General features: G+C 34.3%; 1 protein-coding gene across 1 annotated transcript; it reads right to left on the bottom strand.

The window, feature by feature from the left end:
* Positions 1-3,988: 3,988 nt before the first annotated feature.
* LOC146538350 (uncharacterized) lies at positions 3,989-24,218 on the bottom strand. The gene is made up of 18 exons (XM_085186273.1): positions 24,080-24,218; positions 23,732-23,891; positions 23,206-23,378; positions 22,540-22,694; positions 16,563-16,770; positions 15,800-16,020; positions 15,390-15,570; positions 13,343-13,492; positions 12,599-12,704; positions 11,934-12,079; positions 11,145-11,284; positions 10,424-10,621; positions 9,848-9,982; positions 9,366-9,475; positions 9,033-9,155; positions 8,550-8,635; positions 5,178-5,393; positions 3,989-4,472 (listed from the first exon to the last, which is right to left on the bottom strand). Exons 2-18 carry the CDS (start codon positions 23,802-23,804, stop codon positions 4,212-4,214), a joined length of 2,682 nt encoding a protein of 893 aa, XP_085042399.1. The 5' UTR covers positions 23,805-23,891; positions 24,080-24,218; the 3' UTR covers positions 3,989-4,211.
* Between the last annotated feature and the right edge of the window lie 1,090 nt (positions 24,219-25,308).

Below are 25,308 nucleotides of genomic sequence, written 5' to 3' on the forward strand. Positions count from 1 at the left end.
TCAATTTGTTTCTATTCAATTTTAGATTTTCTTTTGTCCGTTACTTAGGTGAGGAGACTTAATTTGTATAATGTGTTTGTATTGATTGTAATTCCAAACCATAAATTGTAATTAATATGAAAAAAAAACGAGATATTCCAACCAGAAAGTACGAACGGTGATTCAAAAATTGCTCCATTTACCAAGTGATTGAATCTTTGGGCAGGTTTTCATATAATTTTGCAGTCAAGCCTCGGGAAATCTTACTATTAATTATAAAATATATCAAAAATCAAATTTAAAAGAAAAGAAATGTATTATCAACAAATGTATACAGAATGGCATATACTAGCGAGGATGTCAAGTTGACAATGAAGAAGAACATGCTCAGGCGAAAGAATGACAAAAAGATATGAGGAAATGTGAGCGGTAAGAGAGGTAGAGGGAAACCTCGGTTGACCTTCGAAAACACAGTATCAAAGATACTGGAGGAAGGTAACGTAAAGCGCATGAGGATCCCCATCATCCATGAGGGCATGTATGAAGAGGTTGATGACAGTGAACGAGGCGAACGACGTATGTAGAGACCGTAGCGTTTGCCGCTTCGTGCTATCGGCTAGGGATATAGCGTGAAGTTAAGTAAGTAACAAATGTACTTATATTCGTACACATTCGGTGAGTAACACGAGTAAATCGAAGGTCAAGTAGGCAGTCAATCCACTGATGTCGAAATATATTTATTAGTGTAAAATAATGAGATCGTGCATAGTGGGCGGCTCGCTCATTATATAGCTACCTTTGGCCTTTACAGAAAAGGCAAACGCCAAGATGGAACAGACTCATTGATTAACTTGCCAACAAACATTTTATATGCAATATTTTTTTATATTTTAGCTAATTGTCATGTTATTGGTAGATACTATTACAATTACTTATATATATTTAAAAGTACAATATAAAATTGTAAGACAAAGCGAGGTTTTAAGTTCTGCAGGTCGTCACGCAATGTATTTAATTTGAGTGAAACCTGGAGAATAGTGTCATGACGTTATGCCCTCCCTGCTTATCCTAATAAAGCCTAAAAATAGTATGTAGATTTAATTAATAATATCGAATTTATCGTCACGTAAGCTATTTTGCACAACGACGATGATGAAAAATATACATATATTATTATTAATTATCTGTCATCAATTCCTCGGTTCCCTCTGCCTACGCTGTAGCACCCCGTGTGCGGTATACAACGAGAAGCTCATTTTTTTTTTAATCCTCGGATTGAAATATTTTTTTCAATTTTAAAGTATTAAAAAATTGTTGCGCTTGAACCATTTTAATGTTTTTATTTATTTCTGCATGAAGGTCCTTATTATTTACAAAGAATTAAAGCCAGTATGTTAATTAAAATAATAAATAAAAAATGTGTGCCCACGTTTGCAACGTGTTTGACTAGATTTTTTTTTCATGGGAAAATTTCATTGTATTTCACATGTAAAATTGTAATCTCTCTTAATATACAGAGAGTGGAGAACAGAGATATTATTAACAAGAGGCAAGGTGCTCTGGATCTGGAATGAATTGTCTCAAAGGTCAAACAATGTACCGTAAGATACCGTATCAACATTTGAATATACTGTCATACAACCTTGTCCTTATTGATCAGGTTATATTTAGATCGTCGTCTGGACGATCAAAAAATATCGCAAGTGGTTCATTTCATTTCAAAATTAATCTATATATATAAAAATATAGACGCCAGTCGTGGTGTGGAGCACAAGCATGCGCCTGTAAACACGACAGGTTGTGGGTTCGATTCCCATTCGAGGCATTGTTTTTTTTTTATATTTTCATTTTCTCGCTCTGGAAACGAAGCAAAGCGCGGCGTTGAGTACCGCCACTCAGGACACAATGCCTCTAAGAATTCAGGGTAGTGGAGCGATAGAAAAGTGTCTTAAAGGTTCCCAGGTTCTCTCTGCCTACCCTGCTATGTGTAAGATACAGCGTGAAGCTATAAAAAACTTGGTTATTCGAATTGTCATTAAATTCGAGTATATTTCATTGAATTAATGTAGAGTCGAATCTATAATAAATTGCATAATGACGAAATTATAAAATATTATAACAATACTGATAAATTCTCATTTTTTAATATCCCTTTCTTTTTCCACAACGACTTTTAATAATCAAATATTCTTAACATTTTTACCTTTTCTCTGACAACTGTATAAAAGCCTTAAGGCATTAACTTAATACGTGTTTATGCCTTTAAGGTCCTCTTAGGTATATCGCGTAGTGCTCGTATCGTACCGTGCCAGTACACTATAGGTTCACTATAGGTACTTATACATTGCACGACGCGTTGCGCAAGCGTACTTCGAGGTCGCGCGTTCTCAATCTCCTTTGATCTGAAGTCAGGATCAAGGCCGACGATTTTGTTGCTTATTTCCGCACCTGATATTTCTCGTTTTAAATATTTCGACATTTTTTAATAATGAAAGTTCAATTATATGTTTATTGTTTTAATGTCTCCAATGTTTATACACAGTTAACATCTTTGATTTTGCAGAGAGAACCTAGTATTAAGAGACTCCGTTCCCCACTTAAATAAATAGAATAATTTAACTCTAAAATAAAATTTAAAAAGCAATTCACAGAACATATAAATAATGATACCAAGCACAGACATGTATACAGTTACATTATTTAAAAATGTTTTCACGTTTGACACCAAGGGACAGGGCCGTTAAAAAGGCCGTTAAGATTGTAATCAAAAACAAACGCTACCCTGCAACATAAATATTAAATAGTTACTTGTTTAATAATGTAGTCAACTTTCTTTTAATTTCACAAACTAAAGTATAAGAAATACATGACTATTTTAGCTAAAATAAAACAATATTAAATAAAAAAAAAACAATGTCATTTTAATGAAAGATGTATTCATGGCTTGATTACAATTAGAGAAATAAGACTAGAAAATACAGAATGACTGAAATCCAGTAAAGATATTAGAAATCTCCTTATTTCACTCTCTACATAGCCTACTCAATTACCTTCACATTAACATAAAGGCTGAAAAGGTACAATTTAATGTATCTATTTGTTTTAATATAATGCTTAAGAGAACATAAATCCCATTACCTAAATATTTTTATAACACACTTTATTTATTAAATTGGCAACACTTAGGTAATTTTCATATTAACAATGTGTTTTAAACTACAATTTATTTCGTTAACATAATGAGCAGATATACTTATTTTCCAGATATAAACAAAGAATACTATGATAGTTATTACAATATGACTACTGATTACAATTTAACGTTGTTCCCATATTTATTTTAATTTACTATTGCTTCTAATTTTTTTTACAATTAAGAAAAATCAAACAATACTCTCCATTACATATGCTCTACTCTTAAGGTTTTCGTTTCGTCGTTTCGTTAGTCACAAAATTTTTGATGGTATCTCAAAAATTAGTTCTATTCAATGTTTTTTAATGAAAAAAGGCAAACTGGTTATTTTTTTTATAATTAACTTGAACCTGTAAACTTTTCTTAATTTCAAATCATAATTTTGCATTAGAAAAGGTCTAACACAGAACATGACGTTCTTTTCTTTTCATCATAGCTCCCTTAAAAATAAGTTTCAGAGCCACATCTAATTGAACCATCGTCTAACAAACAATTTCTTATCGAAATAGATGCAGAGATCAAACAATGTCCATTCTAATTGTATAATATTTGTTCCCCTTTTGATTATAGTTTATTTGTAATTTTAATGGTCATAACCATGAATTGAAGTGTATGTTATATATAAATACGTATTCGTATAGATTTATACTTAATTTGTTTGTGTTTTGTTTATGCAGCGTATTTTTTTATTTTCGAATTAGAAGCAAGCCTACTAAAGAGTACCTAAAGTTTATCTGTAATGCGTCTACTTATCAGTCTTTAGTAAAATAGGTACATGAAAATAGGAGATGTGACAAAGCTTTATGAAATATTACATTTTTATTTTATACAACCTTCTGATTTTTATCTTTCTTTATTTTTATAAACCTAACTACTCTCAACGCCGTCAAGGGCATTTTAAATTTTATTAAATGTTCATTTTGATCTGAGCAACAACATAATAAATAATTATTATTAATAATTAAATCTACAATATAACACAAACATTTTAATGATGCGTTTGAAATTTTCCTTTTTATTATTTTGTAAATTATTCGCATTAGAACTGTATGCGATAGTGATGTGTTCGTTTATTAGTATCTTTAGCTGACTCCGCAGATCGACGACGTGCGGCCGCATATACGGCTAGCTTTGAAGGTGATGGTAGACTGGAGTCTCGAGGGCGGACCAGTGACTCCCTGGACTCGGCTGCGGGTAAAGAAGCTGACGTAGGGACAGAAGGTAACTTGCGTACAGTGTCGTAGGGCGAGGGAGAACTACGTGATGCGGTGGACGCTATAGAGCCTGAGCCGTCAGAATCCTGCAACAAATATAATTGTGATGAAAAAAATATCATACTATTGAGGCTAGTCGTGGCGCAAGTTGTGGGTTCAATTCCTACGGAAGATAGAATGAATCCTCCACCTGGAAATTAAATATTTAATATTTTAATTTCTTTGCTCTGATATCGAGGCAAAGTACGACGCTGAGTTCTGCCACTCAACACACAATACCTCCGGAATTCGGCGGAAAGTGGAGACCCGAGGGTCTTAAAACTAGGTTCCCTCTGTCTATCCTGCTGCATGCGGAATACAGCGTGGAGCTGAAAAAAGCAGTAGCAATGTTCTATTGCTTTGTTGTATATATGAACTTCCACGTATAATTAGGTAATAAATGCAGTTAATTGCGTGTAGATATCCATTCAACCATTCATTCATAATAAAAACTAATCATGACAGACTAAGTAAGATATGCTTTTTTTATTAAAAAAAATCCGATTTACTACATCTATACCTACTATATTTTTTTTTGCTTTACGCTGTATCCTTTATATAGCAGGGTTAACAGAGGGGAACTTAGTGTAAAGATACTCCTTTCCCCACTTCCCGCCGAATTCTTCGAGGCATTGCGTGTTGAGTGGCGGAATTTAACGCTGCGTTTTTGTTGTGGTACCACAGCGAAGAATTGAAAATATTAATAAACAATAATTCATAACATTTTGGTTCTTAGTATAAAAAATATTAACCTTTCTGGCATCTCGATGTTCTAGTCTATCATATCTTGTGGTCCGCGCGGACGGCTTGCGCGGTGGTCGCGGCAGCGCGGACGGCGGCGGTGGCAGGCTCGACGATCGAGTTTGTTGAGACGCTCGGCCTTGTCGTTCTAAAAGTAGTGCTTCTTCTCCACGACCACCGGCTCGTCCACCCACGGTAGTCAAGCCAGGGAAGCAGCAGAGACCGCGCTAAAACGTTGATGAAATGAAATATACGTATAGAAACTCATTAAGATCTTATGCTTTTGACTTAAACAATGCTATTCTACAATTTCTGTTTTGTGAGAATAGTATATAATCGCACCAGTGGCCAGTCGTGGCGCAGGGGCACAAAGTGTGACTGTAAACGCGACTGGTTGTGGGTTCGATCCCCACTCGTGGAAATGAAATATTTATTTAAATGTATATTTTCATTTCTTCACTCTGGTGCCTCTGGTGGAGGTAAAGAGCGGCGTTGAGTCCTGCCACTCAACACGCAAAGCCGCCAGAATGCGGCGGAAAGTGAGGAACGAGATGTCTTAACACAAGGTTCCCTCTGCCTACCCTACTGTACACAGGATTTTATATATCCCACAGGATACAGCGTGAAGCTGATTTTTTAATCTTTATTTTAAATATGATTTCTTATTAAATATTTATATTTTATCTTAAAAAATAATTTATAACTTCATATAATAATAAGTACGTTAATGAAAACAATAAACCGTAATTTAACTTGAGCAATCATGTTATTACAGAGTTAATGAGCTGACAATGAAGAAATAAAAAACATGAATAAAACAGCCACTCTTACCTCATTACGGAAGCAATGCTGAAGAAAGTTGTAACATGGCCGTCTAAATACCAACCATATAATTAATAATATAGTAGGGTACATTCTACATTAAGCATCCTAATTGATTTTTTATAAAACGAAATCAATGTTTAATAAAAACTATCGTCTACGTCACCGTTGAAACGTGTCTAACTTTATCACTCGGTTGTTAAAAACTTTATAATAATAATATAGTCGATTACTGATTACCAGTCTGAATATATACCTATATAAATATTGCAATTAATAGACAATGTCTTTAATATAAGCGGATTGTAGGGAAGGAACTTAATATATTAGAGGGAACTCGGGAACGTAATGCCTAAGACAACCCATGTTCCCATTAAGACACTTCCAGTCTGAAGGCATTGCATGTCGAGTTGTAGAATTCAATTTCATGCTTTGTCTCGTATCCAGAACGAGGGAATATTATAGTATAAAGTTTATCATAGCATATTACCTACTCATCGTGTTTCTTGAAAATAGTATAGAAATAAAATTAAAATATTTTTATATCCTCATTATCTGACGTGTAATTTCTTACTTCGAGATATATGGGGAATGGAGTGTCCTAACACTAGGTTCCCTCTGCCTACCCTGCTGTGTGCGGGATACAGCGTGAAGCTGATTTTATATATCGGACAACGGCAACGACGTCGATGAGCGTTCACAAACAGTGCCATTTTTAGTTATAAAGCATTTAAAACCTCTTAATTGGACTCCCGAAATGGAAATAACGAGAAAAAAAGCAAAAATTTGGTCTCACAACTTATGTGTGTGTGTATCTCAACCATAAGTTGTGAGATATTATGTAATAAAAACTATGCAATTTACTTTATCTGTTCTTAATTTCGGGATTCCAAATACACATAAAAACTGTTAATTCTCGCAAATTCTAAAGCTTCTAAGATTAGGAACGGTTATTAAAACTACAACAAACAAAACCATGTTTTTTATTAATTAACATGCTTCGTCCAAAAATATATCGAGTACAAAAATCATTTAATAAAATATCGCGTACACTGTCCTTAAAATAAGATCTTAATCGTAAGCCTCATAAGAACGGCTTTTATAAAAGACACAAATATACAAATGTGTCAAAATATTTCATAAATTTGTATCGCAAGGAAATTTGAATTGAATGCATCGTATATTTATCTTTGATTTAAAAAGATAAAAAAGATTCAATAACAATCAGTTATAACATAATAATTAACACCTTATTCATATTAACTTACACAGAAAATATTCTCAAACAGAATATCCACAGATAATATTCTTAAATATAACATTATAGCTAAAATAAATAGGAGAATACAATGACATATAATTTAAGAAAAGTTTCTTCAAACTATTTATTTAATCTGTAAAAGGGCAAAAAAATATTTACTTATATTAACTTTGGCGTACTCTTGTGACCAATCTTTTAAATCTAATATAGCTGCTAGACAGATACCAACATAAAGTTTTAAATAATTTAATTTAAAAAATTATATAATACTAATTAATGACAATACTAATTATGACAACATATTTTGTATAATATCGAATATGATTATAATATTATAAAAAATGAATTACAACGACTAGTGGAGTTAAATTCCGTATGTTTGTCTCAAGAGATTCTTAAAACCTATACATATAATATTGGCACCGATAATGTTATGTAAGACTCCTTGTATAAGGCACTTTGTTATTTCAATATACTTGGTAATATTTTATTATTTATTTTAAACATTAAATTTATACAATATAAGTGTTTTCTTATTCTTATTTATGAAAAAGTCTTTTTTCAAAGATTTTTTTAACGGTTAAGAAGCTAATTGTTAGACAAAGTGTGAAAAACAATCTAAAACACACAATACACAAAAGCTACACACAATTATATTAGAATAGTTTAAATATTGGTTGGAGGAATGTTAATGACACTGCAGTACTGTCGGAATGTTTTTGTGTGATTATGGAAATGTAGTATTCAATGATATCTATATAAATACTTTAGGAATCTCATTGTATCATATAAGAACCAAGTAACCATAGTAAATGCGTTAATGTAATAAGAGTAGGAACCATTCTATATAGAAAAGAACTGTTAAAATATTAGGATGTTTTTTTTTAGTTTAATTAATAATTTAATTATAATTGAAATAAAGATAGGTCTTTCGGTGATAATTGAAACATGACCGCCATAGATTTATAAAAACTTCAATAAGTGGAAATATAGAATAATATTTAGAACCATCAAGCTCATCAAAACAAGTAAAATTTGCAGAGGCAGACTTCAAACTCAGTAATATATTTTTTAATTGATTCCGGCAACATATAAATTTAATAGTCTAGTCTTATATTTTATTGAGTCTTAGCTACCATAATGAGGAGCCAGTCCATATACCAATATGGCCTAATCAGTAGTAATTAGCATGCGGGCGCGAGTGAGACGAGTGGGAGGAATGCGAGGAGTGGGAGGAGTGCGGAGAGTGGACGTGGGAGTGAGGGGAGTGTGAGTGGGCGGCGTCGGGAAGGTAACTCACGGCGGGCACGGGCGGCCTGTCGAGGCGAGATTCGTACGCTGCAAGCTGCTCTTCTAAACGCAATGAAGAACTGTCGAAACCGCAACCTGTGCAGAAAATATATTTTAATTCATATATATACTATACAATAAATTGCAGCGTTTGGAAATATATCAGATGTGACCTCTACTAAACATGCTTCCCATATACATATGACTCACTGGTCCTAATACTTTTGATTTACGTTAATCTTGCATTTCAGCCTTTCCTACCTTTGAAATACCAGAACCTCTAATAGCAAAAGCCTACCACATTCAGGGTTATATTAATAATTTCCAAAAAATTAACATTTTGATCTTTACAACATGTTTTAACCAAAGAAACTTATTACCATGCATTTAACTTAAATTCCTTAAAAGTTTAGATATTGAACCTAACTAAAATATAACATACTATTAATTAATACCAGGTAAATAACATAACATATACACAGTAATAGTTTACCACTAGCGTTATCGTTATGGGGTGAATAGTTCCTTCTGGCGAGGTGTCTGTACCGGCCGGCGACCGTGCCAGTAGAGCCCACGCCCTCCGCGCTGGAGAATGAAGCACCGGACGATAGACCAACTGAAAATACGTTTTAAACTTATTTATTGAGGCTGTCCTGGAGGATGTGACACAGTCTGATAGTCTGATTAAACGCAACGGTTATAGGTTCGATTCACAATAAATGGAGCAAGAAAATGCGGCGTCTCTTATTTTAAGTTATTTTCCTATATTTTAACGCAAATTTTATTAAAATGTAGAAAAATAATCTAAAAAAAAATTTAATATTACCGAGTTCTTCCCGACTAGAATTATTCCTCAATGAAGCAGCACTAGTGTGTTTCTGTAGTACCTTGATCATGGCATCGCGCTCCGCAACTTTCGATTCTAGTTCCTTCACTCTACAAAAATAAATAAGCATTGATAATCCAAAATCAAATCTAAAATGTCAAAACTGTCTGCTGAATGTAAGCTGAATGTAAGCGCGACAGTTGTGGGTTCCATTCTCACTCGGGATAATGAATTATTTACATTCTCACGCTCTGTTAGAAAGACAAAGCGCAGTTCGGCCACTTAAAGAGCAATATCTTGAAAATTGCAGTGTCTTAACACTAGATTACCTCTGCCTGTCCTGCTACATGCTAAATTCAACATCTAATTAATAAAAAAGTTATAATTAAATATAATAAAGCATAATATAATACATATAGTATAAGCTTCCTTTTCTCATTCCGTAGTCCGCTACGTTACGACGGCCACCACTGTAATGTTACCTGCTTTCAAGATCAGCCACTTTCTTCTGCGCCAGGTGCAGTTCGTCCATATGTCTTATTTTCTCACTTCGAGCTTCCGCCATAAGCCGCTCAGATTCTGCGGACGTTTTCTCAAGAGCTGCGATTTTGACATCCCTGGTGGCCAAAATGTAATTAATGAATACTGTAATCATTTTGCTTAATCAATTTTTCTAATACAATTAGGCATTCACACTTTTCGACTTCTTGTCATTGACTTTCTATACTCAGTTGACCTACGAGTATATTTGTGGTGATTGTGGCACAGTGTAACAGTATCTTACTGTACTAAGCATGAGGAGTGTGTGCTAGATTGAATTATTATCAGCTTCATCAACTTCACGCTATATACCGCATGGACGTGGCAGACCTAAACGCTGAGCTTTGCCTGGACACCAGAGCAAAGAAAATCGAAATATAAATTTAAATAATGATAATTACCCAAATTTGAACAGAAAGCAGTGAATGTAGTATTTTAACATAGTTAGTAAGTTGGAGTACCTTGTGGTTCTCTCTGCCCACTCTGTATCATGCTCATATTTAGTACTATGTACATACTTGGGTATAGAAGCGGCGGACACTGCAGCCTGTCTCAAGGCGGCCTCCTCCAGATACCGCTGTTCCCATTTTGCGCACTCCCCTTCCAGAGCCAGCAGTCGCTCGTCTCGCTCACGCAGCGCTCGACGTAGTTCAGCTTCCGCGCCTTCGACGGTGCCATTTGTGTTGCTTGTACTGCCGCACGTGCATTCGCGTTTTCTGTGTGGAATTTATATTTGAATATGTAGAAAATTCGATTATCCGAACTAATGGGAGAATAGTTAGTAGTAAATGTTCGGTAAAAAGTTTATTTTATTTTATTTGTTCAGCCATACATATCCTTAGGTAAATGAAAACAATAATATAGATAACCAACTTTGTAATGAAAAATGGAAAACCAACATTAAAAAATTATGTTTGGTCAATTGATCTATTATTTATTAGATAACTTAGAGGAGACCAGTTGTGGCGCAGGGGCACAAGTGCGACTGTAAACGCGACAGGTTGTGGGTTCGATCCCTACTCGAGGAAATGAAATATTTAATATTTTCATTTTTTCACTAGCAACGAGGCAAAGCGCGGTATTGAACTCCGCCACTTAACACGCAATACCTCTAAAGTTCTTCAGCTGAAAGTGGGGAACGGGAGCGGAGTGTCTTAACACTTGCACACTTGCACACTTGCTATATGCGAGACACAGGGTTAAGCTAAAAAAAAAGTTAAAAAGAAGAAAATTGATTACCTTAGCGTCTGCAGTTCGGTCTCGAGCTGCGCGCGCAGCTTCCGCTCGGTGTGCTCGCGGCGGTCCGACGCCTGCTGCAGCGACGACAGCGCGCGCTGCAGACCCAGCACGCGCTCCACGTAGCTGCTCGCGTGACGACACTGTGCATGATGGGTTTTGAAAATATATATTTTATATTGAGAAATGCTTTAAGTATACTTTTATGTCATATACATATATTAGTGCAATACAGTGGACAAGTCGTGGCCGCCCTGAACTTTGGTGTCATGAATTGTGCATAGTTCGTAAAAAGAAATCTAAAATCAAATCTGCACAGTCATCTACTACTAGCTTTAAGGCGGCTGCGACTTTGAAACTGTACTTTATATAGACGCCTGCAGGAGATACCTCCAATTTAGCTAGAGATCGTTGAAGCGCTAATATATACATTGTCCTATATAGTAATTTGGTTAACGAAATATTTTATTATAATTTGTGAATGAAAAATGTTTGTTTTTTTTTCAATGAAGATGTAAGGTCTGTCGTGACGGCACAAAGTGTGACTGTAAATGCAACTAGTTGTGGGTTCGATACCCACTCGAGGAAATGAAATATTTATTTATATTTTTATTTTTGCGATCTGGTGCTGAGGCAAAGTGCGGCGTTAAGCTCCGCCACTCAACACGCAATGCCTCCAGAATTCGGCGGAAAGTGGGGAAGTTAAGTCGTTTACGAGATACATCATGCAGCTGATTTTTATGTGAGATTTAGTATGTAAATAGAGGATAATATATAGCATGCGTGCTGCACCTCGTCCTCAAGGCGCACGACGTTCGCCTGCGCATTGGTGAGCGCGGTGTCTAGTATGTCGATATGCGTGCGCTGCTCCTGCAGCGTGGCACGCTGCGCCGACATTTCGATCTCTTGCCGCTCCTTGGCGCACGCCAGCTCCTTGTCTGGGGGCACAAGGCGCAAGATCAGATACTAAGTAGGAAGTGGGGAACGGAATGTAGCTGTATAGTTGACACTAGGTTGCGCTACCTTCCCTGTTATATGCGGGATATACAGCCTAGATGCTAAAGTTAAAAAAATATATTTATTTACCTGACAAAAAATACCGGCCAAACAGTGATTTCATATGATATATAAATGATTATTCAATAGGTTGTGGATTCAATTTCTCGTCGAGGAAAATTAAATATTTAATATATTCATTATCTTGGGAACGGTGTGTTTTAACACTAGGTTACCTCTGACTCCTCTGCTCAGCGGGTGAGAAGCTGATTTAATTTTAATTCATTATCTTGCTCTAGTAACGCAAAACGCAATCCCTCCAGAATTAATAAAAAAAAGAATATGTCAGTATTGTATAAGTAAATAGAGAATATGTATCATCGTTCTTCAATTGTGAGCACAACTACAATTACAGTAAAAGAATGAATTCTATTAACATGCTCAAAAACCAAACTACCAACTTTGTGTAATAAGCTGTGCAATAAGCATCTCCCTATTCTGCAGCTCCTTGCGCAGAGCGTCGGCGCCATCGCAGTCCGCGCGGACCCCCTGAGATAACAACTCTACCTGTAACACAAATAAACACAAACTTTATAGGTATATTTTAATGCACATTTTGTTGAACATGATTTTTTTTTCCAAGACTGCAATGCAACATTTTTGACCTATCAGTCATATTTAGCTACCAATAACAGATGTGATTGTTAAACAAAGAAAGATAATCCAAATGTACCCAATAGTCCAGCAGCCGTTATGTTATAAAAACCTGAAACCTCTCTGAGTATACACCCACCACCAGTAACTACTAGCAGGGAATATAAAATTTGGACAGTGGTTACTTACTACCTGGTACCTTACTTTCAACAAATTATAAATCTCCATTTTTTATATTTTCAGCTTCACGCTGTATCCCGCTCAGCAGGATTGGCAGAGGGAACTTAGTATTAAGACACTACTAAAACATGTGATATACATACTAAACCACATTCCTTGGGGGAATGTAATTCTTTTGCTGCTCTGATAAAACAAAACACAGTGTTGAGCTCCATCTCTCAGCACATCATGTAATGTGTAGTTACCAAGTTTGGCCAGAAAGAAGAAAACCGAGTTTTCTGACACTACTTCATTAATTCCTACCCTAACCGTCCTCTTAAATAGTTCACAAAATATACCTCGACAAATACAAACAGTGTATATATCTAAACCTGTTGCTTCAAGGCGCGGTTCAGCTCGTGCAGGCGGCGACAGTCGGCCTGCAGGCGCACACGCGCGGCGCGCTCGAGGCGCTCGCGGCGCTCGCAGGACCCCACCAGGTCTTCATGCGCCGTACGGACTTTTTCCACTTCTTCTTCTAGCTGTAGAGAAATTAATATAACAATGTTACTTATGTCTTTGGTCTTTATACACGTCGTTGATAAATATAGGCATTTGAAGTTATTAGTTTTTTCTGTTACGTGAGAGAGTTTCATTCTTCTACTTGACTATAAAATAAAGCTTAATTTATTTGGAACAGTGCATTTGGCGCGTTATTTAAGAAAGTGTTTTTAATCCATATTTAAAACAATTTTAATAGTAGACTCGTTGAATTAAAAAAATATATTTCGATTTCTTTTTAATTATACCTTTTCTTCTATTTGACTAGATCTTCAAATGAAAATAGTCTTATCATATTACACCGTTGAAATGCGTGTTGAACTACATGAAAATGACCTATCTTGAAAGTAAAAAATCATTAAGATCAGTTGGGTATTTGTACGGAATCTGTCACATTAAATATAAGGCACACAATATTAAGATCGAATAAGACGTAAAACATAAATACTATGTTACTTAACTTTTTCCATTATTCAATCAAGATCATGTGAATTGGTTTATTATGAAATGTCTGCAAAAATCGAACCCATGTACTACTTAGTATACATTATAAGAAAAAAGGTTTTGAAAAAGATATGTATTCACTTTCCATTCCACTGAATTTAAAAATAAACAACTGACAAATAAGATAAAATAATCGAAAGCAAGGTTACGATTTTGTGAATCACACAAAAAAAATAGCAAGATTCAGTGCAACGCACTTTGAGGTGGTTTTCATTCAAATTGAGTGAATGACGCCGACGCCCAAAATAAACATTACTCACGCAGCGCGGCGTATCAAATATACGAGATTTCCCCGTACAGTTGTTTAGTGTTAGCTTGGGGGGTTAATTACCGAAAACGTGTTAATTTTCGTGCTATCAGGTTTTTAACCTGTAGCGTGTTTGTCAGTAGAATGGTTAATGGAAAGAAATGTAGGGGCTAACAGCCATCTATAAATAAAATCGAGTATGTTTGTGAAATGATAATCAAAATATAATAATAAAACATCTTTATCTAAAAATTAAAAGAAATATTTATACAGACCCGTCTCAAGTCTAAGCTAAAAAAATACTATCTTTCCTAAGATAAACATATAAAATATTTATTTGGAAATTTAACCAAAGTTAATTTTGAACATAAATAGTGTTCAAAACGAAGCTACAGTTTATTTTGATAACCTAAATAGACAAAGTCGAATTACGCAACTACATACCACAGTTTTAGGATTTATTTTAAATATTCATATCTATAACATAAACAAGCAAAATGCAGAATGAATATTAATTGTAATGTAAATATTTATTTAAAGCTGAACGTGGAAACGCTCGTATACTAGGTATATGGTAGGGATCAGCACTTTATTCAGCAGCAAAAAATATTATTTCAATTAAGTTTTATAAAATTTCGAAAAGTTGATCTTATCTATAAAGTGGTTTAAAAATCTCTATCGAATATATTATGAAAAAAGAAAATCTGTAAAGACCTACATACCAAAATTACTTTTTTAGATTGTTTTTATTAATCTCACATTGTTTAAGCCAAACGCAGAGGGCGATAAAAGTCGACTTTCAATTATCAAAGGAATGCGCTTTACATCCTGCTCAAGAATATTTCATGCATTTATTACGTAACCAGTAAATTTCACTTCCACAGCACATAACTGTTATTATACGACCGAATAAAATATGTTTTAATATCATTTTCATGTATCTCCCACGCGAGCCTAGTTTTAAGACACTAGATTTTCCAATTTTTACTGTTTTATGAGTACAGGCCTCGGCATGAGATTGAAATTCTAGAAAATTCTAGAGAGATTGAAATTCTAGACTTAACACTAGGTTTCCTCTGCCTATATTATACGGCGTCAAGATAACAAAAGGCAAACCATGTCATTACCTTATTAGTCTTAGCGACCCTCTCGCAAGCATCAGCAAGCTGCCGCTTCAACTGATGATTTTCAGCAGCTAATGAATCTAAAACTGCTGTGAATGCGTCATCAGGTTCTTCTAAAGAGCCTTCGCCACCGCTACACCAACCGCTCGACTCCGACCCGCCCGGCACTGCTCGTACACCCACGCTGTGCCAAAACCCCAAAAATTTTAATATTTTTAAAATATTGTAAAAAGGTTGTTTTTCACTAAGGAAGGAATTAATATTTATATAACGTGTACAATCGTACAGTACGGTCGACGAGTAGTGGCCGCCCCTCAAGTAAGGATTTCTGAACTTTGCAAATTGTTCACTCGAGGAATATAATCAATACAAAATCGTCTGATATTCCCATTATTTTCTGTTTTACTACTCACCTAGTCAAATCCGGCTGAGATCTCGACAGATTTAACTTCTCTTTGCTCAGTTTGGCTTTCCCCTTGCCCTTCCTCTCATCCCTGGGCTTGGTGGCGGTGCGTGTGTGGGGTGAGGCGGGGGGCGTAGGGCCGCGCGGGGAGGGGGACTGGGCGACCTCCTTGGCCAAATGCTTCAGCACAGACGATTGGTTCAGGAAGTCATCTGGTATTTCTGTTATCTCCTGTTCATATGAAAATTTTAATTTGTAGACATATTTGTATATTGTTTAAATGGTAGTAGGAAGATAATTAAATGTATCGTTAATAATAATAGTACCATGTACCATATTCCAGTGGACCATGTAGACCACACAGTGATTAGATAAATCTAAATAAAAAACAATACAGCTTTACGTTTTTCAACATTTTGTCCTAAACAATTTAATATGATTCTTATAAATTTAGGAAAGTTTAAATTTGTGAAAAAATCGAATAAGTTTTTGTAATAAGTTTGTTTTAAATATACAAATGATGAATATCACATGAAATATTTAACTGATATAATAATAATTTGAGGCCATTGTGGTGCAGTTATATTTACAGTTAGTCAGTAGGACCACTTCTGACTGTAAATGTGTGATGGTTCAGGGTTCCATCCTTACTTGGAGCAAGGAATAAATGGCAAGACGAAGCGTGGGGTTGGGGTTTAGTTTTGCAACTCAATACGCAACGTTTGAGATATTCAGACAGGAAGAAGAGGAAAAAAAAGGATTTATATAGTTACCTGTACACCATGATCGGGCGGACTAGTATATATCCTTTGCCCGCCAATATCAATATAATTAGCACTGGCCGTAATAGCTTGTTCCTTGTGTATTTTAGGTAAAGGGATGCCACTTGGTTTCTTTCCAACTTCACTTTTCTTTAATGTATGATACGGAGATGACTGCGTGTTTGGATGTTTCACTTCACTATTTGTTCGTTCATGTTCTCTAGTAATTATAAAAGCAAAATAATATGAAAAAAAAATCAGTTTCACACTGTATCCCACACATAGCAGGGTAGGCACAGGAACCTAGTGTTAAAACACTCCGTTCCCCACTTTCCGCTGAATGCGTGGTGAGTGGCGGAACTTAACACCGCGATTTTCCTCTACACTAGAGTGAAGTAATGGAAATATACATTTAAAAAATATGTAACTTTCCCCGGCTGGGGATCGAACCCACAACCAGTCGCGTTTACAGTCACACATTGTGCGCCTGCCCCACAACTGGCCTCAAAATAATATGCAGAAACAATTTAAAAAATAATAAAATTAATAATAATAAATGAAAAAATAGTAAAGATATCATCTTATATAATTACTAGCGGACGCGCGCAGCTTCGCTTGCGTATTTAGGGGTGAATTCTAATAAACCACGAAACATGTGTTCAATTAAATATTTTTAAGAGTCTAAATTTGTAATTTAATAAAAATCGGTGCTGATTTTTTTTTTTTTCCATACAAACTTTGAACCCCTATTTTACCCCTTTAGGGTTAAAATTTTTCAAAATCCCTTCTTAGTGGATGTCCAGATTACGAAAGTAAACTTTTGTCCAAATTTAACGTTTCTACCATCAGTGGTTACGGCTGTGCGTGCGTCTTACCTCAGTCAGTGAGGACAAGTCCTTTTATATATATAGATTATGGATTTCACATTCAATTTACTACAAACTTTGATTCATATAAAAAACCGACCATTTTAAGATTCAAGAAGGGGGTTTTTATATTTGCAATAAATAATCATTACTGAGATATTAACATTCACTTCTTAATTTCATCTTTTGCTCTGCCAATTTTGCACGATAAAAATTGCTAAGAGTGAAAAATAAGCTTAAAAAAGTACTCAAAGTTGTGTTATAAGTTCCGAACTATAGTCTTTTAAGAATTAAACATGAAGAATCGAAGTGAAGTGCTTAAATATCGATAAACCCGTGTCGTGAAGTTTATGTGGATTATACTTGTTAGCGATCGTTAAGCAGTATTTTCTTCTCCCACCGTCTTTGCTAATTGTTAAATGAACCATACTGCGTGACATCAACGATTTAACTAAATTGGCATATCAAGAAGTGGCCTAGCGGCATAACTTGTAGAGAAGTGAGCAACATTCCCTTCGTTCAAACCTCACTAAAAATACAAATTATAGTTTTTAATTTTATATATATATTTTTTCTTTTTAAGATTTAAATTAATAAAAATATAAATATATAAAAATGTCTGATAAACAACTATCGTGGGGATGTTGTAGCATGGGAACGGATAATGATAAAGATTTTATCCAATGTTTAAAATGTAAAATGTTATATCACCACGGATGCTTGAATATAAAATCTAATACAAAAGTACAAACTAATTGGATATGCATGAAGTGCGGCAAAACTAAAGCTGATAATAATGACGACACACCTATACGTTCTAATAGCAGTCGGATATCGGACTCCAACATTACGAAGAGATCATATAAAAGGCAAGCTCTTAGCTCGCCCGCTTCGCCTAGCTCAGCATTATCTATCTCTTCCGAGGAAATAACTAAGATAGTCAATGAAATCTTTGAAAAAGAAATGTCAAATTTACTCGTAAACATAAATAAAACAATTACCTCGATTGTCAGCTCTTATTTCAAAAGTATAGATAATAAAATTGAAGACTTACAGCATTCTATCTCATTTATAAGTACACAATATGATGATATGAAGAAACAAATCGACACATACTCCGAAATAATTGATAAGCAAAAGGAGGATAATGTATTTCTTCAGAAATCCGTTGAAAATCTTACCAATAAAATAAATCTTATGGAACAGCAAGCTCGATCGAACAATATCGAGATTCAGTGCGTCCCCGAGTCAAGAAATGAAAACTTGGTGTCCATCGTAAAGCATTTGGCAACAACTGTCGGGTATAATTTAAATGACAGTAATATTGCACACTGCACTCGTATTGCTAAAATTAATAAACAATCAGCAAGGCCGCGATCGATTGTGGTACAACTTAATACACCATTGACGCGCGATCATCTCTTAGCAGCTGTAATAAAATTTAATAAAAACAATCCAAGTGAAAAACTCAACTCTTCCCATGTTGGCATTGCCGGGGATAGATCTTTTGTTTATGTTGGAGAACATCTTTCAAGTACAAATAAATTTATTCACGCAGCTGCTCGACGAAAGGCTAAAGAGCTGAACTATAAGCATGTTTGGGTGCGTAATGGGAAAATCTTTATGAGGAAAACCGACACTTCAGACTATCAAGTGATCTCTAGCATAGGTTATTTAGATAAACTGTCTTAAGTTAAAATATATGTATTTCGTTTATTTTTCTCACTGGTGTATGAAACTATTTAATTAATTAACTTTAAAATTCGATTCGCTAACCATATACTATCAAAACGTTAGAGGTCTACGTACCAAAACTCACGAGTTTTTGAATAATGTTTGTCATAATAACTACGATATTATCATACTCACTGAAACATGGTTGTGCACTGGTATTTACGATTCGGAAATTTTTGATACAAATTATAATGTCTATAGAAGGGATCGTGATGTAGTAAACTCTAAGAAATTGAATGGTGGAGGAGTATTGGTGGCAGTATCCAACCGAATTATTTCTAAACGAAAAAGTCAGTGGAGCAGTCCATGCGAAGATTTATGGGTTACATTAGAACTAAATAAAAATGAAAAACTGGCTATTTGTGCAGCCTATATTCCTCCGCCAGTCAATGAAGAAGTGTTAGATAATTTTGTAAATAATTTTAATAACATGGTAGAAACAAATACTTCTGGTGTACTCGTTATCGGTGATTTTAATTTGAGTTGTATTGATTGGAACTCAGCCGATGGCAACCACGTTGGAGAACGAATGCCCTATGTTGCAAAAATATTTTTGGATTTCAGTTCTTTAAACAATTTTAGTCAATTTAATCAAGTAAAAAATAGTCAAAATAAACTTTTGGATCTTGTCTTGTTTAACAAAGATTATCCCCAAGTCTCAGTTGAACGTTCCCCTAATGAACTTACCCGAATTGATCCATTGCATCCCCCTCTATTAGTCCGCTTAAGTATGTTTAAAAAGAAAATAGCCCCATCATTGAATTTTAGTAGTTCTAGTCTTATATACGTTTACGCAAAAGCTAATTATCAAGCAATTAATAAATACCTTTCGGCCGTGAATTGGGACCATAAGTTCTCCACTTGTATAAGCGTTAATGAGATGGTGGATGTTTTATATGATGTGATATACGAATCAATGAATCTCTATATACCAAAGAAAACAATTACACAAAATTCAAAACATCCACCTTGGTTTACTAAAACCCTACTTAAACGTATCAGGGAAAAAGAAATCGTTAGGCTAAGATATAAAAAGTATAAAAATCCAATGGACGAGGTAATCTTAACGATGTTAGAAAAAAGATGCCATAAGCTATCTTTACAGCGCTATAACTCCTATATTAATTTTACTGAAGAGCAAATAACTTCAAATAGTAATTTTTTCTGGTCATTCTTAAAACGTAAAAAACAAAATATCACCAACTCATATCCAGCTGAAATGAATAATGATATTATCAATGTGTCAGGAGGTCAGAATATCTGTAACCTATTCGCAGCATACTTTTCATCTATCTATGATCTGAATAATGTTTCTCAATATGACTACGACAACGTCGAACGGAATTTATGCCTTGATAAATTTGACAGTCGCAGCCTATCTAACGTGCGCCTAAACCTTAGTGAAATCATTAATGTAATAAAAAAGCTCGATCGCAACAAAGGTGCTGGAGCAGATAATATATCTCCTATCTATTTAATAAACTGCGCTGACTCGTTGGCTTATCCTTTAGAAAAAATATATAACAATTCGCTTAAAACAGGTATCTTTCCTACGAAATGGAAGATCGCAAAAGTTGTTCCAGTATTTAAAAATGGTATTAAATCAAGTGTCAAAAACTACAGACCTATATCCATACTTTCTCTATTTGGTAAAATTCTTGAATCTCTAGTTTACCAGAGGATATCTAATTATTTTAAGCATTTTTTTAGCATTCACCAACATGGCTTTATCAAAGGTAGATCCACTTGTACAAATCTTGTTAATTCCTGTGAAATATTGATTGAAGAAGTCGACAAAAAGAATAGAGTAGACGTTATTTATACCGACTTTAGTAAAGCTTTTGATTTGGTGCCTATTCCCTTGCTACTACATAAACTATCTAAGTACGGAGTAGTTAATGCATTGCTCGAGTGGTTAAAATCATATCTCACGGAAAGGCAGTTTTATGTGGTTGCGAACGGATATGAATCAATTAAATGCCGCATCACTTCAGGAGTACCACAGGGTTCTCACTTAGGACCACTCTTGTTTAATATATTTATTAATGACCTGCCAAATTGCTTCTTATTTTCTACACCACTAATGTTCGCAGATGACCTTAAAATTCTCAAACCTATCCGAAATCCAAACGATATTTGTTTGCTACAAAAAGACCTTACTAATTTGAGTAATTGGTGTAAGCTAAATGCTATGGTGTTGAATGTTAAAAAATGTTTTCACGTTACGTTTACGAGAAAGAAACTTAATATACCGGCTAAATATTATCTGGATGGTTCCTCTGTCAGTACAGTGGATATAATTAGGGACTTAGGTGTTATATTCGACAAAGAGCTGACATTTGTACCGCACCTAGAAAATATCGCTGCTAGAGGGAGCAAAATGCTGGGATTTGTAATACGAAACTCAAAATTGTTTAAGAAAAGTCGTACGAAGTTAATCTTATACAAAAGCTTAGTGAGGAGCGTATTGGAGTACGCCAGTGTTGTTTGGAGGCCCCATTACGCTTCTCACTGTCTCAGAATCGAAAGGCTGCAAAAGCGCTTTTTATACCACCTCACCTTTTCATGTGGAAAATTGAGTTCACTTAAAACCTATGCGGATAGGCTTGCGTACTTTAAGTTAAGTAGCTTGGAAAATAGAAGAAAAATTATTGATTCGCTTTTCTTATATAAAACTATCAACAGCTTGTACGACAACCCGTATCTAGTACAAAATTTCTATTTTAAAGTTCCTAGGAATTCCCGCAAAAAAACTAATCTTCTCAAAGTTCCTTGTCGGAGGTCTGTTTTGGGCAATAATTCCCCTATGTCTCGATTTTGCTCTATTGTTAACGAAAGGACCGCTTTCGATCCTTTCGGTGACTCTTTCTTTAAATATCGCCGAAACGTAACACACTGTAGTATTTAATATTGTATTTACTGATGTTTATGTAACTTAACCTCAATTTTAAATTTAATTTTTTTGTGTATATTATTGTGTAGAATAATTAGGTACATGGCTATATAGTTACATTAACGCATGTGGTATTCACCTTAAAAGGTAATGCATTTAGCTGTAATAATTTAAATATAAGAAACTTACTGTATGATTAATTTAATGTTATTACCACTGGTGGATCTTAATAAATAAAATAAAAAAAAAAATTTTTCTAGGTTCATGTTGTATCATGAATAAACTTCCTCATCCCCCACATCCTGTGGCCCCACTGTATAGGCTGGTCAGAACTCAACTCTACACTTTGTGTTGTTACAAGCAAAGAAATTAAAATAATGCAATCTCTGTTGGGATAAAACTGGGAGTTAGATGCTGTATGAAGCTCAGCATTCCTATAAAATATCTATTTCAACTGTAATACTCTGGTAGTGATTTTCCTTTGGGATTAACTTACCGAATAGGTGTGGGTCGTGAAGACCAAGAGTCATCTTGATTATGAATAATGAGAGTATTGTACGATGAAGAAGACACATCAAGCGAACTTCTATTACTATTGCCTCCACCCACTGAATCTTTAAGTGAGTTCCGATTGCTATTTGTTACATTATCCTGTTATCCATTAAAATAATGTGTAAATATTAACTATAACATTATGTCACTATATAATTAATATTGTAAAAAATCTAAGTTATAAATTTTGCAAAAAAAGTATTTAACACAATTAATTGTTGTGTTTATGATAACTCAAAACAAAAAAAAAATATCATGGTCAAGTAAAGCTAACAATAGAGAAGACATGCAAAAGCTTAAAGAGGCCTATATAAGCAGAAGGTAAGGAAATTCCATTCCCATTGATACATTGTATATTGAATAGCATAACTCAACACTGTCATGTTTGTGTGGTAATCAAACCCACAAATGCATCATTGCGCTACAAAGCAAAACAAAATGATGTGTCAAATAATATCAAATAATCAAAGCAGAAAGATTTAGAGAAAATCATTTATATTAGTTTCAAATAAGATAGATAATTTACATTTTGTTGTATTTAAGTTCTATATTATAACAATTATTTCAATAAGTCCAACAAGAGTTTTATTTTATAAGAAAACAAAAATACCTTCAGAGAGTTTCTATTATTATTATTATTTGTCTGGCTTTGATTCTCTTGGCCTTGTGGTTCAACTCTAGCTGTGTGACGCACTACATATCTTTCTTCTCTTGACAAATTTTCATTAGAAGTTGATACATCTGTCTCACTGCCAGATAAGCTTTGAGGAAATCCACTTGGAACTGATAAAAAAGTAAATATTACCTGTCAGCTTCACATTTTTTCCTGTACTTAATATATTAAGATAAGCAAAAAGGAACTAGTGTTAAGACACTATAAAAAAAAATTAATTATAAAATAATACTGAAACAAAACTATAAGCTCTTTAGGTTGAATAAAATCTATTAATGTTTTTTTAATCAATACTGCTCTAAGTGAACCAATCAACTATCAAGTTACTTTATTTTAAAAAATGTTAGTTATGCTAAAAAATCTGAATGTGAATGCTTGTTATCACAATAACAGTAATGATTCATAGCTTAGGTATGTGAATGTCAATATTACAAATATGAAACATTTTAATTAAAATACATACCAGTTTGCTTCTGTGTTCTTTGGATATTATTTGCAAATGATAAAAACCTTCCTGTTGGTCGCATAGACCCCATTTTTGTAATACGATTTCTTATTTTCAGGTGGAAACCATTTCACTATATTTTATAATAATTTCATTCGAAAAAATATTTTTAATTGTTCTGTGAAAGAAATTTTATTATTGTGTTTATTAATGTTACTTATGTGTATAGAAATAGATTGCAATAAGAAAAACGAGTAACACTCATTACTATGTCGTGAATAACACAGGCATGTAACATGACTGAAATTGACATATTTTTACACTTCAGCTAGTATATTTCATAAATTATGTATTTGTTAAACTCACAACTCCAATTAATCAATGAATATCAAGACAATAAGCTCAATCACTTAGTTCTTGGATATAAAATATATTTATTTTATTGAAGGATCGATGAGGAGGACAGCCAGATGTCAAAAAGTAAATACCTATGTTTTTAATTTTGTACACAGACATAAAATTTTAACACAGTTTTCATATACCGTACGCTCCATTACACGTTGTCAGCGTATGTTTTTAGTACGGTGCGGTTCAAAGTTATGGCCAGCGTATTGACTTACAATATATTTAAATAATTTTATATTAAAAAAAAAAGAATATAATTATATAATTATAAATATATTTAAGTAAGTAAATAATTTAAAGAATCAGCTCCATGCTGTATTCCACACACAGCAGGGTAGGTAGGAGGAACCTAGTGAATAGAGCGAAGAAATGAAAATATATATTTTTTTTAAATACTTAATTTTCTCTAGGGGATCGAACTTACAATCACTCACGTTTACTGTCACCCTTTGTGCCACTGCACCACTTCTGACCTCCTTTATTCTACATTTTTTATATTGATAGACCAGTAGATAGTGTGAGAATGACACTGAATATGCGCCAAGCATGTAACCGTTGCAAGTGTTTTCCACAAACTCCCTTTGATCTGTGTTCAAGACCCGACACTTGTCCGGATCGACAAGCGCAAGCCACGACAAACGCGGTCTTTACATGTTCATGTTTGGGGAAGCTCGGCAAATGTTTAAAAGCATAAACGAATTATCTACAAAGTGGAGCGGCCGTGTGGCGAGGCGACAAAAGCATACTATCCACACTCTCGCACTCGCGTTGCCTCCTGTCGGTAGCCTTCTAGAGAGTGTGGATTGAGCATATTTTTTTATTAATCTGTAATTTTCTCCTTCTCATTAGACATGGGCCGTAACGTCTTTTAAGCATAACCAGTGATCACTAGTTTCGGACACACGCGTAGCTAGTTTCAGAAACTAGTTATTTCTGTAACTAGTTACAAATGCTTCATAAGCAGTTGTAAGTTTAATACGACTACTTTTATAGTTGTGATTACGAAAACGTTTTAGGTTAAATTACAATATCTTGCTACTAAAATGTAATTATTTATTAATTTATTTTATATACAATTATTTTAATATATTTTTTTATATACACTTTATTGTATTATATATTTTTAATATACAGAATTTTATATAGTTTTTTCGCTGATCGCTCTTTAATAATATTTGATATATTTAATT

This window comes from Heliconius melpomene, chromosome 6 (genome assembly GCF_056956725.1).
Source record: "Heliconius melpomene rosina isolate 202511_hmr_F chromosome 6, ASM5695672v1, whole genome shotgun sequence".
NCBI lineage: Eukaryota > Metazoa > Arthropoda > Insecta > Lepidoptera > Nymphalidae > Heliconius > Heliconius melpomene.

What these genes read in the sequence shown, in the direction of transcription:
- LOC146538350 (XM_085186273.1), bottom strand. Translation starts at nt 23,804, where the DNA reads ATGGGGTCTATGCGACCAACAGGAAGGTTTTTATCATTTGCAAATAAT. An exon ending in GGGTCGCTAAGACTAATAAG is followed by an intron (nt 13,493 to 15,389) that starts GTAATGACATGG and finishes ATTTCTCTACAG; the next exon opens with CTAGAAGAAGAAGTGGAAAA. An exon ending in GTGGCTGATCTTGAAAGCAG is followed by an intron (nt 9,476 to 9,847) that starts GTAACATTACAG and finishes TTATTTTTGTAG; the next exon opens with AGTGAAGGAACTAGAATCGA.